General features: G+C 44.3%; 1 protein-coding gene across 5 annotated transcripts in view; it reads right to left on the minus strand.

Moving 5' to 3' along the window:
- Positions 1-432: 432 nt before the first annotated feature.
- The window catches only part of dennd1a (DENN/MADD domain containing 1A), a 153,878-nt gene continuing 136,494 nt past the window's right edge, over positions 433-17,816 (minus strand). For 2 of the 5 annotated variants that reach the window (XM_064943389.1, XM_064943391.1), the window contains exons 16-24: positions 17,109-17,149; positions 16,842-16,913; positions 14,844-14,900; positions 13,994-14,158; positions 10,028-10,090; positions 6,578-6,648; positions 5,082-5,219; positions 3,957-4,191; positions 433-3,738 (exon numbers count right to left, since the gene is read on the minus strand). In XM_064943389.1, coding sequence (XP_064799461.1) covers positions 2,632-3,738; positions 3,957-4,191; positions 5,082-5,219; positions 6,578-6,648; positions 10,028-10,090; positions 13,994-14,158; positions 14,844-14,900; positions 16,842-16,913; positions 17,109-17,149 — 1,949 coding nt within the window. In that variant the 3' untranslated portion in view covers positions 433-2,631. The remainder of the gene's footprint in view (positions 3,739-3,956; positions 4,192-5,081; positions 5,220-6,577; positions 6,649-10,027; positions 10,091-13,993; positions 14,159-14,843; positions 14,901-16,841; positions 16,914-17,108; positions 17,150-17,816) is intronic. The other 3 variants (XM_064943390.1, XM_064943392.1, XM_064943393.1) reach the window with 3 other exon arrangements.

The following is a 17,816-nucleotide window of genomic DNA, read 5'->3' on the forward strand; positions in this document are numbered from 1 at the left end:
GGAGTATCCTTGATGGTAAGGTAAAGACTGTTGTCACTGAATGTTCACTCATTCAATAAATACTGTGCTGCTGTCTTGACCAAGTGTTAGAGTGAGATTTAATTTGCATTGCTCGGATTCTTAAACCACACTCCAGTGTCGATCAAAAGTTACCACAGCCGCTAAGAAAGGTGCATACAAACCATAGGGTTCCTTGAAAAGCGATATATAAATCCCATGTATTATTATTATTCAATGAATACTAGGGGTGAGTGCAGTACTAATGATTGTAGGCTCTGGTAAAATCAAGTTTTCTTATAAACACAATGAATACTTAGGGATGTCTAGATATAGCCAGTTAAATATTGACAGCTAATCACTAATCACTTGTGAATTAATTATCGCTAACTTGAGTAATGTATGACTAGCTAATCAACGTCACTAACACCGTGCTTCAGAGAAAAGTCTGTATTTTGGCTTTATTTTGCAAACCTTTTTGACAAAATCAATTAAAAAGTTCCATATTATAAATGCATATTGTAGTATAGGTGAATCATCGTCTAAAACTGGGGGAAATATTTTGCAAACCATTTCAGGATGGACTAAGAAAGACTTAAATGTCACTGAAGTTCTTGCTAACTCATTAGTCCCGTTCTCCATATGCTGTTGTGACCAGAGAGGAGAAAAGCGCTAACTCTGAGGAGGAGTTCCAAAAGATGAAACTTGACTTAATGTTTCTAGTATTAGCCGACACAGTACTTGATATCTCTTTAATCAATCATACACTGTACATTCTATTTTGTTCCCTCTACATACAAAGCAAGGACCAAGATGTGTTCCAATTAAATTTTCCACAGACATCATTTGACATGATTTTGCTCCACAGCCTTACTGTATCTTCCACCACACTGTTAGCCTTTAGCATTAGCATGTAGGAGTTCTCCCAAATGTTAGCCCCAACATGACTCCATGAATGTGATTACCCACAAGGCGGTGGGGGTTTATTTGTAGCAGTTGTCGGGACAAACGTCCTATAGTGTCACAGACTAGTGTCATCTTAGTTCTTGGTCTAGGTCCTGATTTGAGTCATTTCGGATCCAAACGGAAGCGCACTGGCAATCCGTTGCAATCGCAACTGACAACGGTAGCCATTTTGTCAGTACATACTTTACACTCTTGCACACATAGTAGCAGCACACTGAGCAAGCAGCCAGTGACTCAGTAGTAGATGATCACTGTCCTCAGACACAGAAAACATGATAACACTTAGAATAAGGCCAAAATCAACAAAGGGTTAGGGAATACATGGGATGAGTTTAAATAGCAAACATGATTGGTGCAACATGGTTGTTCTATAGTCCTCTCCTACTACATAGGAATTTACAATCATGGCATCTTAAAGTTTGACAAATGAATTAGCAAAAGTTTCACCTGAAAGATTGCTGTAACCGGCATAACGTAAACCAAGGTCCACAAACAACCCCGTTCAGTCAAAATGTTCTGGTGGATTTGCTTCAGTCAATGACAACGGTCCATTAGTTAGTCCAGGCAAACAAAATCATGTATCATTCGAGAGTTTCCTCTACAAACATGACGCCGCTGAACACATTGAGGGTGGACGGACTGCATGTTAGTGATGTGCCACAGATCGGACTAGAACACCGCTAAGCTGGGAAATCCACAAACTACTAGCTACTCTAATGATTAGCATTACCATCGTAGCAACAGACACGGCTCTGACAGTTTCTCAGACATGATGGCCTTTTGGTGCCGGGTCCCAGGATAGAGTCAAGATGTGTTTTAGAGGCCACACGCCTTCCAGTTTGAGCTAAGCTAACGTCTAAGTGAAGGCATTGAACACACACAGCTAACACCAAGGGATACTGTGCAAGAGCGTGCTAGCATGGGCTGTGCATGGTTGGCATATACAGCGTACTGAAAGAAGCAAGGCCGGGTTGACAGTCCCATTCCAGACTGAAGGACGAGAGAGAGGAGAGAGGAGAGAGAGGGGAGAGAGAGACATAGAGAGAGGAGAGAGAGGAGGGAGAGAGAGAAACATAGAACCAGAGAGAGGGAGAGAGAGAAACATAGAACCAGAGAGAGGGAGAGAGGAGGGGGAGAGAGAGACAGAGAGAGAGGGAGACAGAGAGAGAGGGAGAAAGAGAGAGAGACGGAGAGAGAGAAACAGAGACAGAGAGAGGGGGAGAGAGAGAGAGACAAAGAGAGGGAGACATAGAGAGAGAGGGAGAGACAGAGAGAGACGGAGAGAGAGAGAGAGACAGAGACGGATAGAGAGAGAGAGAAACATAGAAAGGGAGAGACAGAGAGAGACAGAGAGAGAGGAGAGAGAGAAACAGAGAGAGACATAGAGAGAGACGGGGAGAGAGAGAAACAGAGACAGAGAGAGACAGAGAGAGAGAGAAACAGAGACAGAGAGAGACGGAGAGATGAGGGGGAGAGAGAGAAAGAGTGAGGTGTGAACCCCGACATTTAGCAGAGGGGGAGACGGGGGAGAGGGGACAGCTTGGAACCCAGCCTCTTGATTGGTCGCCTGACACACAGACTCTGTTACTCATTGGTCAGCAGCATAAGCTGGTGCAGGGAAGAGGTGAATAAGATAACGCCCACACGTGGAAAGTAAGGAAAGGGGGGTTAGTCAAAAGTCTCCCACTTCCCCCGAAGGCCCTCCACCTTCTTTTTAGGTGGTGCAGCGGCCGGCTTAGCCATGGCCAGTAGGTCCCCAAAGGGATCCTGAGTCTCGTTGGAGTCCTCTGCAGTGTTGGGAGGCTTTGGCAGTACCCTAGTGGCGAGGCTAGGGGTGGGGACCGAGGGGGAGTCCAACAGGTTAGAGAGAGCATGGTGGCTGCCTGAGGTGGGGGGAGGACCGCCATGATTGGGGAAGGCAGACCGCATGGATCCCATACCAGGAGGGAGGGTAGACCCCACGGGGGAGGACAGTCTGTAGAGCCCCAGCATTGTAGAAAGAGGGTGAGGAGGGTGACCATGGGGGGAGGCATGGAAATAGGTGGAGGTGGGAGGCCCGTAGGCATGGCCGCCGAAGGGATTCCCCGCTACGGTGGGCGAGTAGTGTCTGTGGGTGGAGTAGCCGAGGGGCGGGGTGAAGGGGTTCAGGGGCATGTGTTGGTGGAAGGGGGGCAGGCTCTGAGGGTAGGGACGTGGCGGGAGAACAGGCCTGGAGGTTGGAGGTTCGGCACAGGACCGTGAGTCTGCTCCTTCCCCTGCCAAGGCTGGGGTGGTGGTGGTCTGGGCCGGGTTGTTCAGGGGGTCCAGGAGGCTGAGCAGGTCCACATCCTCCCCGTCATTGAAGTCCATCTTGGTGGGCTGCAGCATCAGGTCGCCCCCCATCCCAAGGGCCTGCCGGAACTCCTGCCCCCCTGCTGTAGTGGTCCCACCATCCCCCACTACCCCCGGCTTGGTCCGGGGCTGGGGCACTGGTGGCGGACCCAAGACCTTACCTGGCTCTGGGGTTTTCCTCCCCTGGGGGCGGGGGATGGTGATGCACTCCCCTTGGCTGGGGGTGGTGAAGAGATCCGGCCGCTCGAGGACCCCGGGACCGAAGCTCTCTCGGCTAGGGGGCCGCAGCTCTTCCAGGTCAGGGGGGGGGACGGACAGGGGTCGGTCCCAATTCGGAGACACCCGGCCGGACATGGCCATATCATCCTGCCCATGCATGCTCCACATCTTGTTGTAGGGGTTGGAGTGCTTGAGGCCTGGAAGGGTGCCACTCAGGTCCATCCGCTACAGAGGAAAGAAACAAGAGAATAAAATAGCTGATAACCTGTACTATCAAATGCTATATAATGTAACATGAGTATAGATAATGTACCACAGAAGTCTAACAATTTTTTTAACCGGCTCGTGTGCTGTTTTTGGCACGCAAACCGGGAGTTTCTGACCCCTGAAATCCAGTTTTGATACAGGTCTGTAGCCACCATGTCCCACGTGTCCTCTGGTACCTGGTAGATTAATTTCTGCTGCTCCTGGGGGTCTTTGGGTGTGCGGAGGTCCTCCAGGCTCTTGGCCAGGCTGAGTTGCTGTCCCTCAGGCTCGTCCAAGCAGCTGAACATGTTCCCCAGCAGGTTGATATCAGCAAACTTCTCCATCACTGGGCTGGGCGGGGCTGTGTAGGAGGGGCCGCTGATGGGCTCCTCCCCCTCCTCCGCCTCTTTCAGGGAGCGGTAAGGAGGCGGCCTGTCGGACAAATTATTTAATTAGTTACATGCATGTGTGCAAGGCTGCACGCACAGTTGTACATCATTAATATTGTCACATTCAGTACAGTAAATTGTTGACAGGGGTGGGCAATTCCAGTCCTCGGGGGCCTGATTAATTGATTAATGGAGGCAAATCATGATCTTCAGTTTAGAATATAATTTGATTAATCAGCTGTGTTTACTAGGGATGGCGAAAAAGTGTGACACCAATCAGACCCCCGAGGACTGGAGTTACCCACCCCTGTGAGCAGTTACACTGTTACAGTCCCAGCACATAGATATGATTATTAAAGGAAATTCAACCATTTTGAATGTTATATAATTCCTGTGCATATCGGAGCGATGTTCTATCGATTCTCAGGGTCATGTTTTCATGTGTACCTGAGCTTACTGCCGTTCAAGCAGGCAAAAATACATCCTACATCATATGATGCAAACGGATTATGCTGTATTCCTGCCTGCTTGAACGGCAATCTGTCTCTACACACGCTGTCGCTACACTTGCTGTCGCTACACTTGCTGTCTCTACACTTGCTGTCTCTACACTTGCTGTCTCTACACTTGCTGTCTCTACACTTGCCTGACTGAGGCCTGTTTTGTTTTGCTACAGGATAAGCTATTATTGCAGCAGATTTTAATGTTTGCTGGCAATGGAGCCAAAAATCATTTGAGAGATGGACCACAAAACATAATGCAGACAGCAGAAAGAGATCGTGTTCAGCCAATCAGAAAACAATCAAAGAAAAAACATTGGAAGAGTTGCGGATCAGCTGCCCAATCATGCATCGAGCCAGACAGAGATAAGCCAATCAAAGAAGCACTACACAATGAAGTGAGTGCATTATCATAGGTAGGAGTGCAGCGTACAGGGGTGACCATTCGAAGGGGGCAGAGAAGAGAAAGTTCTCGGGGAAGCTGGCAATGGAGTGGTCTTCGTGCTGCAGCTCGTCGCCTGATGAGTCCTCGGACAGAAAGACTGTGTAGTGACGTGTGGGACGGCCACCACTGGGGGAGGTAGATAAGCATAGGCAGAGAGAGAAAGAAAGGCCATGACAGTGATAGGAGAGATAAAGTGATATCCCATATCCCACACAGAGCAGCGAGAGAGAGAGAGGATGGAGAGAGAGAGAGAGAGAGGATGGAGAGAGAGAGGATGGAGGGAGAGAGAGAGAGAGACAGACAAAGAGAAAGAAAATTGATTCATTTTTTGTATATCAGATGTTTTTGTGTGAAAGGTTATCTTTAAAAAATAATTTATGTATGACTGAAAGATATAGAACAGAACACTTTAATTTGATTGAATGATTTTTTTGTTTTTCAATAAGGTGTGAGAAATGGAGAGATGATTGAAAAAGACTGAAAGAGAGAAATCTTAGCCTTGGCCTGTGACATATTTTTCTTCATTGGTAACAGACCAATCCAACAACTTATTTTCATAGGCCACAAGAGAGCAGCAAACATATGTAGACTTCACCAAACACGAGTCTGAGTGTCGTCTGTGGGTCTTCAATCAAGTGGTTTTAACTTTTAACCAATCAGCATTCAGGATTAGACCCATGCATTGTATAAAAAAAACAAATAAGTATTCCCACCTTTGAATAACACACTTAGATTGTTACAGCTTTGTTAATCTAGTGGCCAAATCCAGCCTAAAAACTCCATGAATATTTGATTGAACCTTTCTCACAGTTAAATCACAAACACACTATGAACTGAAAACACTGGAAACCCCGAGGTGTAATGTATTGAGAATAGTTGGCTAACTCCCAATGGTTAGCTTCATGCTACTCTACACCTCAGGAGACTGTGAAATTGGCTAACTCCCAATGGTTAGCTTCATGCTACTCTACACCTCAGGAGACTGTGAAATTGGCTAACTCCCAATGGTTAGCTTCATGCTACTCTACACCTCAGGAGACTGTGAAATTGGCTAACTCCCAATGTGTCAATAACATGGTAGTGGGTATAGTTGCAAGTTCTTCATTATTAGTATAGGACAGGGTTCTCCAACTTCAGTCCAAAATAATCAACTAATTGTGTTCTTCCTTTTTGGATTTCTGCAGGGCTTGAGCAAAAGCCTGCACATCCAGTATCTATCCAGCACTGGAGCTGGAGAACCCTGTCCTAATGAAAACTAAAACAATTTGTTGTAGTTGCAGACCTCAGTAAGTGTGTAGCTTATTAGGAACTAGGTGATGAAGATGGTGATGATGAAGATGGGTGATGAGGATGTGTATAGTGCAGATTATGAGGGACTAGATGATGAAGATGATGGGTGATTTGAGGATATGTAAAGTGTAGCTTATGAGGAACTAGGTGATGACGATGATGGTGATGTGTATAGTGTAGCTTGGTGGTCTTACTGTTCAGGGCTACTCTCCAGGCCCACGTTGCTGCGAGGTCTCTTGGCCACCTGAGGCCTAGGTGGACGGGCCTGTGGAAATATAAAAAATAAAACAAACTCACAAACAAACTATTCCAATCGAGTTACACTAACGGACACAGACACAAAATATTGTGCACATTTGTTAGCCCATATGCATGTTGATATGTCAATACACATGCTTAGACAGCCCGTATGTGAATATCAGTTGATAGGTAAAATGTCATATCCACACAGAATATAGTGATCTTCTCCTGTCTGACACCAAAGACATTCCGCAAAAAAATGTGGTGAACCCTAAACCTTGGATGGGGTAGGATGTGTCATAACAGAGCAACCCTACAGCTAGAGACCAGGTGTGGTCAGAGGTCATGGGGTTCAGTGAGGGGTTAGAGGTCAAATGTGATCTGGTATTTCCAGCTGCCCAAGCTGCCCCCAGCCCTGACCCTAACCCAGAGGGTCAAACTCAGTGGGAGGAGGTAGGAAAGAACTACAAGACTAATTAGTGTGTGTGTGTGTGTGGGGGGGGGGGGGGGACAATAGAGTCTGGGAAACAATAGAGTCTGGGAAACTATAGAGACTGGGAAACTATAGAGACTGGGAAACTATAGAGTCTGGGAAACTATAGAGCCTGGGAAACAATAGAGACTGGGGAAACAATAGAGACTGGGGAAACAGAGTCTGGGAAACAATAGATAGAGTCTGGGAAACAATAGAGTATGGCAAACAATAGAGTATGGGAAACAATAGAGTCTGGGAAACTATAGAGACTGGGAAACTATAGAGACTGGGACACAATAGATAGGGTCTTGGAAACAATAGAGTATGGGAAACAATATAGTCTGGGAAACTATAAAGACTGGGAAACAGAGTCTGGGAAACTATAGAGACTGGGAAACTATAGAGACTGGGAAACTATAGAGACTGGGAAACTATAGAGACTGGGAAACTATAGAGACTGGGGAACTATAGAGACTGGGACACAATAGATAGGGTCTTGGAAACAATAGAGTATGGGAAACAATATAGTCTGGGAAACTATAAAGACTGGGAAACAGAGTCTGGGAAACTATAGAGACTGGGAAACTATAGAGACTGGGAAACTATAGAGACTGGGAAACTATAGAGACTGGGAAACTATAGAGACTAGGAAACTATAGAGCCTGGGAAACTATAGAGCCTGGGAAACTATAGAGCCTGGGAAACTATAGACATAGACAGGGAAACAATAGAGTGTGGGAAACAATAAAGACTGGGGAAACAATAGAGACTGGGGAAACAATAGAGACTGGGGAAACAATAGAGACTGGGGAAACAATAGATAGAGACTGGGAAACAATAGATAGAGTCTGGGAAACAATAGAGCCTGGGAAACAATATAGACTGGGGAAACAAGAGAGACTGGGGAAACAAGAGAGACTGGGGAAACAAGAGAGACTGGGGAAACAAGAGAGACAGGGGAAACAAGAGAGACAGGGGAAACAAGAGAGACTGGGGAAACAAGAGAGACTGGGGAAACAAGAGAGACTGGGGAAACAATAGAGACTGGGGAAACAATAGAGTCTGGGGAAACAATAGAGTCTGGGAAACAATAGAGTCTGGGAAACAATAGAGTCTGGGAAACAATAGAGTCTGGGAAACAATAGAGTCTGGGAAACTATAGAGACTGGGAAACTATAGAGACTGGGAAACAATAGATTGAGTGTGGGAAACAATAGAGTCTGGGAAACAATAGAGACTGGGAAACAATAGAGACTGGGACACAATAGAGTGTGGGAAACTATAGATTGAGTGTAGGAAACAATAGAGTCTGGGAAACAATATAGACTGGGAAACAATAGACTCTGGGAAACAATAGAGTCTGGGAAACAATAGAGTCTGGGAAACAATAGAGTCTGGGAAACAATAGATTGAGTGTGGGAAACAATAGAGTCTGGGAAACAATAGAGTCGGGAAACAATAGAGCCTGGGAAACAATAGAGCCTGGGAAACAATAGAGACTGGGGAAACAATAGAGGCTGGGATACAATAGAGGCTGGGAAACAGAGTCTGGGAAACAATAGAGACTGGGGAAACAATAGAGTCTGGGAAACAATAGAGGATGGGAAACAATAGAGGCTGGGAAACAATAGATTGAGTGTGGGAAACAATAGAGTCTGGGAAACAATAGATTGAGTCTGGGAAACAATAGAGTCTGGGAAACAATAGATTGGCTGGGAAACAATAGAGTCTGGGAAACAATAGAGGCTGGGAAACAATAGAGAGTCTGGGAAACAATAGAGTCTGGGAAACAATAGAGTCTGGGAAACAATAGAGTCTGGGAAACAATAGAGTCTGGGAAACAATAGAATCTGGGAAACAATAGAGGCTGGGAAACAATAGGTTGAGTCTGGGAAACAATAGCGAGGTAGGGAGTGAGAGGAGGAAGAAGAGAGGAAAGGGAGGGATGGGTGTAAAAAGTGAAAGGCTTAATTAATCCTGAGCAGGGAGGGAGGTCATGGGGGGGGGGGGGTATGTGTGTGTGGTGTGGTGTGTGAGTGTGATAGGGGGAGCTTCTTCATCATTGCACCACGAATGATGACACCTTTTCTTAAGGATCTTTAGAACGATGTGTTTGTGTGGTGGGGGTTGTTATCGCTGGGATAGAACCAAAGCCTGTGGGTCCTCGGGACCAGGCATAGGATTGAAGGGAAATGTGAAGAGAAGCATTACACAAGCTCCAGAGAAATAGCTCAGGCCAGTGTAACATACGACAGTGGCTTAGCAGCCATGAGTTTAAGTAACTGTTAAAGAGCTGTGCACTAGATCTCTCACACACACACACACACACACACACACACACACACACACACACACACACACACACACACACACACACACACACACACACACACACACACACACACACACACACACACACACACACACACGGAAACTCAGGTATACACACTGAAACAGAGCAGAAAGATCAGGTGAATGAATGGGAGTGGATTAGTCCCTCCAGTCAACGGTAGGTTAAGGTAAGGAAAGGGGGATACATAGTCAGTTCTCCAACTGAAAGGCACCTTCCACATTTTTAACCCAACCCCTCTTAATCGACATCCACGTCATCGGCACCTGGGTAACAGTTATTGTTGTGGGTTAACTGACTTGCTAAAGGGCAGAAGGGCAGATTTTTCCACCTTACCGGCTCAGGGATTTGAACCAGCAACCTTTTGGTTAATGGCCCAACGCTCTAACCGCTAGGCTACCTGTCGTTCAAAGGTCACCCTGTACCTCTGAGAGCACAGCATGATAGATGGAACATACCTGTGACGCATACTCTGACAGTATACCAGTTGATAAGCACGCACGCACACACTCCAAATCACAAACTCAGGTGCCAAGGCCAGAGACTAGAGGTAGAGGGGTAGAGTGGGCAGGTACTCACGGGCCGCGCGTTGCCGCATTGGAGCCTGGGAGGAGGGGGCCGAGGGGGAGGCTCTCGGAGGGGCTGCACCAGATACACCCAGGGGTCACACACATAAATAGCAATGGAGGGACATGATAATGTACACATTCTGTATATGGATGCACACACACACACACACACTACATTACATGTACATATTTGTTTCATCTTCAGATGGAGTGACAATACACAACCCCCACCACACAACCACACCAGACAACCCCCACCACACAACCACACCATACAACCCCCACCACACAACCACACCAGACAACCCCCACCACACAACCACACCAGACAACCACACCAGACCAGACAACCCCCACCACACAACCACACCAGACAACCCCCACCACACAACCACACCATACAACCCCCACCACACAACCACACCAGACAACCCCCACCACACAACCACACCAGACAACCCCCACCACACAACCAAACCAGACAACCACATCAGACAACCCCCACCACACAACCAAACCAGACAACCCCCACCACACAACCACACCAGACAACCCCCACCAGAAAACCAAACCAGACAATCCCCACCACACAACCACACCAGACAACCCCCACCACACAACCACACCAGACAACCCCCACCACACAACCAAACCAGACAACCCCCACCACACAACCAAACCAGACAACCCCCACCAGAAAACCAAACCAGACAACCCCCACCACACAACCACACCAGACAACCCCCACCACACAACCAAACCAGACAACCCCCACCACACAACCACACCAGACAACCCCCACCACACAACCCCACCAGACAACCCCACCAGAAAATCTCCACCACACAACCACATTAGACAACCACTACAACATCCCCTCCACTCAATACCAGTATTGATTTGATTTTTATTTATTTTATGTTGTACTGTAAAGTAGGGTTGCTTACTAGCTTGATTTAACACCAACACAAAAACAGATGTTGCTAGGCCCTCCTTGAACAAAGTCTCAGCTAACTGACACTGTATCCTCGTTGCGGATGACAATGCTTTTAATGAACGTTGTCCTGACAGGTGTGTGTGTATTTTAGAAAGAGAGAGGACGTGTGTGTCCTAATTATTCAGCGCTATAATGAGAGGAAGAGATGGATGGAGGGTGCTGGGAGCAAAACCTCAATGACGTTCTCTCTCTCTGTATCTCCCTCCCATCTCTCTTCTCACCCCCACCACCCCCTCTTTTCTCTCTTCATAGCAGCGGAGGAGGCAGAGGCATGAGGGCTACTGGGGGGGGTTACCATAGCGACATAATGAACGGGGTCCTCTGTCAGCGTGGTGTCACCATCGTCACGGTGATGTGTCTTGGAGTCCCCTGTGGTCTTGGTGACACAACGTGGGTGACAGTGGTTGAGATGCTTTTCAGACCAGAGTAACTCTTAACCTTCCCCTTGTTTAAAGCTTTAACAACACTTTATGTCTTGGAGTATGTCGTCTAAGTATTGATTTGATTTTTTATTTATTTTATGTTGACTGTAAAGTATTACGCTTGATTTCACTCCAGCTTAGTTAGGGTTGCTAGACACTAACTAGTGGAATGGTTTAACTGAGATCCAATGCTATTATTGTTTAAAAATGAGATCCGTTGGTATTATTACGTTTAGAAATTAGATCCAATGGTATTATTTAGAAATGAGATCCAATAGTATTATTTAGAAATGAGATCCAATAGTATTATTTAGAAATGAGATCCAATGGTATTATTACGTTTAGAAATGACATCCAATGGTATTATTTAGAAATGAGATCCAATGGTATTATTACATTTAGAAATGAGATCCAATGGTATTATTACATTTAGAAATGAGATCCAATGGTATTATTACGTTTAGAAATGACATCCAATGGTATTATTTAGAAATGAGATCCAATGGTATTATTACAATGGTTTAGAAATGAGATCCAATGGTATTATTTAGAAATGAGATCCAATGGTATTATAGAAATGAGATCCGTTTAGAAATGACATCCAATGGTATTATTTAGAAATGAGATCCAATAGTATTATTTAGAAATGAGATTCAATGGTATTATTACAATGGTATTATTACATTTAGAAATGAGATCCAATGGTGTTATTACATTTAGAAATGAGATCCAATGGTATTATTACATTTAGAAATGACATCCAATGGTATTATTTAGAAATGAGATCCAATAGTATTATTTAGAAATGAGATTCAATGGTATTATTACTTTTAGAAATGAGATCCAATGGTGTTATTACATTTAGAAATGAGATCCAATGGTATTATTACAATTTAGAAATGAGATCCAATGGTATTATTACATTTAGAAATGACATCCAATGGTATTATTTAGAAATGAGATCCAATAGTATTATTTAGAAATGAGATTCAATGGTATTATTACTTTTAGAAATGAGATCCAATGGTGTTATTACATTTAGAAATGAGATCCAATGGTATTATTACATTTAGAAATGAGATCCAATGGTATTATTACGTTTAGAAATGACATCCAATGGTATTATTACAATGGTATTATTTAGAAATGAGATCCAATAGTATTATTTAGAAATGAGATCCAATGGTATTATTTAGAAATGATATCCAATAGTATTATTTAGAATGAGATCCAATGGTATTATTACGTTTAGAAATGAGATCCAATGGTTTTATTTAGAAATGAGATCCAATGGTATTATTACGTTTAGAAATGACATCCAATGGTATTATTACATTTAGAAATGAGATCCAATGGTAATATTACATTTAGAAATGAGATCCAATGGTATTATTTATAAATGAGATCCAATGGTATTATTAAAAACGATCCAATTAGAAATGAGATCCAATGCTACTATTACGTTTAGAAATGACATCCAATGGTATTATTTAGAATGAGATCCAATGGTATTATTTAGAAATGAGATCCAATGGTATTATTTAAAAATGAGATCCAATGGTATTATTTAAAAATGAGATCCAATAGTATTATTTAGAATTGAGATCCAATGGTATTATTACGTTTAGAAATGACATTCAATGTTATTATTTAGAAATGAGATCCAATAGTATTATTACATTTAGAAATGAGATCCAATGCTACTATTACGTTTAGAAATGACATCCAATGGTATTATTACGTTTAGAAATGATCCAATGGTATTATTTAGAAATGAGATCCAATAGTATTATTACGTTTAGAAATGAGATCCAATAGTATTATTTAGAAATGAGATCCAATGGTATTATTTAGAAATATCCAATGGTATTATTTAGAAATGAGATCCAATGGTATTATTTAGAAATGAGATCCAATAGTATTATTACGTTTAGAAATGAGATCCAATAGTATTATTATGTTTAGAAATGAGATCCAATAGTATTATTACATTTCCAATGGTATTATTACGAGTGGAGACTCAGTGACATGGATGACAGGATGGATCAGAGTGAGTGGAGACTCAGAGACATGCATGATAGAGTGGTGTGAAACATAATGAAAGTGTGTGAAACAAGGAATGAGTGCAACAAAAGAGATGGAACGATAGAGAACCAATAACGATTGTGATAAAATTATAGAACTGACAGCACAGTAGCAAAAGGAGGACAGTCACACTGTGTAAATCAGATAGATATTTATATATTTCTATAGTTATAACGATGACTGTAAATAGGAAAGACTGGGGGAGACTTTTTTTGAAACAACTGTGACTATAGGACAGTAGTGTTTTTTTAGGAGCATATGTGTCATTCCTAAATATAGCAGCATTAAAACAGTCAGTCCAACAGATTGACAGTCAGTGAGGAGAGATCAGACAGTTGAAGATATGAGGTTTTATACGCTGCTTATGGTTTTGCAGACTTACAGTATAGGAGGCCTTCTCTCACACACACACACACCCTCATTGACCTCTAAAACTCACCCCCCTTTCTATCCCTCCTTTCCTCTCACCCACCTGTCCAAAGTGCACAGTGATAGGACGCCGTTCGTCCCAGGTTCGGGCGCTGCTGTCCTTTCCGTCTGTGGAGGTGGGCGACCCGGCAGTGGTGCCCTCCTCCCCGGTGCCCGTTCCTGTGCCACCAGTGCCCACTGTCGAGGAGTAGCCATTCTCTGCCAGCTCCTGGAGAGGGGCACAAGAATACGGAGGAGGTTGGCGTGACTGGAGGGGGTATTGGTGGTGATGGTCCCCATGCAGGGAGAGGGGGAGTGGAAGGTCGAGGGAAGAGGCCCTACAGGGCTATAGTGGAGGGGGGGGGGGCATAGGTGAGGGGTACGAGGGTAGGGACGGCCAAAGCAGGATAAAAGGAGGGCCAAATAGGGGTTAGAGGGGCAGATAGAGGATTTAAGGAACAGAATATGGCCATATTTGGAGAAAGGGTGTGAGAGAGGGAGGGAGAGGACCAATATGAAGGAGCAGAATTGTAAAGATGTAAAGTTGGAGGGTCAAGTTGAGAGGTGAGAGGTCAACATAGGATCAAATTGAGAGTGTCAAGATGAGAGGTTAACAGAAGGTCAAGTTGAGAGGGTCAAGTTAAGGGGATCAGGTTGGATAGGTGAGAGGTCAACAGAGAGTCAGGTTGGAGAGATAATCACACAGCGGAAGGAAGAGTGACAGCCAGGTGTGGGAGAGGAAAAAACATCAGTGAGTGAATTCTGTCATCCATTGAGTGGCAGCGCATTTGTGTGTGTCTGTGTGTGTGTCAGTTGTGTTCTGTGAAGTTGTTCTTCAGGCGGTGATTTGGACCAAAGACAGACATTGATAAAGATGAACAAAACCCAAACGCTGAACATAGAGAACTAGGCACCTTTTGTTTTAGTCGGCTCTTGACTTCCTTTATCCCCATCCTGGCATGATCTTTAGCCTTTGGAGGAAAACACACAAAGGGTTATTTAGCAGATTTAGTTTCTGTTGATGTCTGTAAGTCAGGAGTCATCTTGCGTTCTACCTTTAAAGGGGCTATCAGCAGTTGCTACATCCATTTTTGGACTCTGTCAGAGTGACCATCAAGATCTTGGTCACCTCCCTGAACAAGGCCCTTCTCCCCGATTGCTCAATTTGGCCGGGCGGCCAGCACTAGGAAGAGTCTTGGTGGTTCCAAACTTCTTCCATTAAAGAATGATGGAGGCCACTGTGTTCTTGGGGACATTCAAAGCTGCAGAAATGTTTTGGTACCCTTCCCCAGATCTGTGCCTCGACAAAATCGGACAATTCCGTTGACCTCATGGCTTGGTTTTTGCTATGACATGTACTGTCAACTGTGGGACCTTATATAGACAGGTGTACCTTTCCAAATCATGTCCAATCAATTGAATTTACCACAGGTGGACTCCAATCAAGTTGTTGAAACATCTCAAGGATGAGTAATAGAAACAGGGAGCACCTGAGCTCAATTTTGAGTCTTACGTAAATAAGGTAGCTGTTTTTTATGTTTAATACATTTGCAAAACCATTTTAAAACCTGCTTTGCTTTGTCATTATAGGCTATTGTGTGTTGATTGATGAGGACAAGAAATAATTGAATCAATTTTAGAATATGGCTGTAACGCAAGTAAACGTGGAAAAGGGGAATGTGTCTGAATACTTTCTGAATGCGCTGTACATACACTCACTGGACAGTTTATTAGGTACACCCTTCCTACAGACAGTGAGTCACATGGCCATGGCTTGCTTTATAAAGCAGGCAGACAGGCAGAGACATTCAGTTACTGTTCGTTTGAAAGTTAGAATGGGCAAAACGAGTGACCTAAGCGACTTTGAGCGTGATATGATCGTAGGTGTCAGGCAAGCCGGATCCAGTATCTCAGAAATGGCCGCCCTGCTAGGCTTTTCACGCACGACAGTGTCTATGATTTACCTACAATGGTGCGGAAAAAAACCATCCAGTCAGCAGCAGTCCTGTGGGCGAAAACAGCTCGTTGATGAGAGATATTGAAGGGAAATGGCAAGAATTGTGCAAGCTAACAGGCGGGCCACAAACATACAAATAACAGTGGTGTCCTTGTCACGGATGGGCTTTTGCGGCAGACGACCACACAGGGTTCCACTCTGATCAGCTAAAAACAAGAAGAAGCAGCTCCAGTGGGCACGCATTCACCAACAGGAGACAATTGAGGAGTGGAAAAACATAGCCTGATCCAACGAATACTATTGCTGATTTGGCAGGATTTGGCATAAGCAGCATGACGCCATAGACCCCTCCTGCCTGGTGTCAATGGTACAGGCGGGTGGAGGTGGTGTACCGGTGTGGGGAATGTTTTCCTGGCACACGTTAGGTCCCTTGATACCAATTGAGCAACAAACGTTTCCGACACCTTGGAGAATGCACGCCCCGAAGAATTCAGGCTGTTCTGGGGGCAAAGGGGGGAACGACCCAGTACTAGATGGGTGTACCTAATAAACTAGCTGGTGAGTGTATATAACCATTGATTCTTGAAGAAAATAACTTACAGATGCCTCATGAGCTTAGTTCAACGCTTGTACTCCATCAGATCCCAAAATATAAGCTTGTTTTACACGATTGTTTGTAAACAATGTAATTGTAAACAAACACTATATAGCTTCAAAACATGGTTAAAACTATAATTTGAATATCATGGATGGTCAGTCCTTGCATCCAGAGCTGTCTATTAATTTGAGAGTGGTTACATTTCTCCAGCCACATCCCTAAGCTCATTACCAAAACCAATTTGTTATTGTTTGAACTGCAGATGGCCCCTTGAAAGTGGCAGCAATATGGTGAGAGTTAACAGTGAAATATTTTGGGAATGTCATGGTGTAATTGTCATGATAGAGGGACACTTACAAACTTATAGACAGTTTTCATGGCCGGGTTAGCCTTGGTCCTCACTGTGTTAAAGATAGCACCGCCCCCTTTCTGTTGGAGACAAAGCCGTTGTTAGCGGCGCAGCTAACAATTACATGGCAACAGTCATAGAAATGTTGCCATTGTTTTCTACCATAAAAAAAATCCCTAAACTTTCTCTCTCAGCATGTGAGAAATCAACGGTTTATTTACTCATGTGACTGTGTTAAATATGGGCACTTTTATGGGGTGAAATGTAGGACCTACCTTTACTGTGAATAGCCACTGGTGGTAGTTTTTGTCGCTGCCTTTGGAGTTAACACAGAGGAGAGGTCACAAGGGTGAAAGGTCAACGTCTTAACACAGTGGACCATTCTATATTCTATAGAGCAGTGGTTCCCAAACTGTGGGTCGGGACTGCTTTTTCACTGATCAACCCAAAACATTTTGGAACCCCTGCTATACAGATTGGTAATGGGACATGAGTTAGGACCACTGACTTCTCCACTGCCCTAACCCATGTCCCATTACTAACGTCTATAGCAGTGGAGGAGTCAATGTCCTAACCCATGTCCCATTACTAACGTCTATAGTAGTGGAGGAGTCAATGTTCCTAACCCATGTCCCATTACTAACGTCTATAGCAGTGGAGGAGTCAATGTCCCTAACCCATGTCCCATTACTAACGTCTATAGTAGTGGAGGAGTCAATGTCCCTAACCCATGTCCCATTACTAACGTCTATAGCAGTGGAGGAATCAATGTCCCTAACCCATGTCCCATTACTAACGTCTATAGTAGTGGAGGAGTCAATGTCCCTAACCCATGTCCCATTACTAACGTCTATAGTAGTGGAGGAGTTAATGTCCCTAACCCATGTCCCATTACTAACGTCTATAGCAGTGGAGGAGTCAATGTCCCTAACCCATGTCCCATTACTAACGTCTATAGTAGTGGAGGAGTCAATGTCCCTAAC

Source organism: Oncorhynchus masou, chromosome 28 (genome assembly GCF_036934945.1).
Source record: "Oncorhynchus masou masou isolate Uvic2021 chromosome 28, UVic_Omas_1.1, whole genome shotgun sequence".
NCBI classification, from domain to species: domain Eukaryota; kingdom Metazoa; phylum Chordata; class Actinopteri; order Salmoniformes; family Salmonidae; genus Oncorhynchus; species Oncorhynchus masou.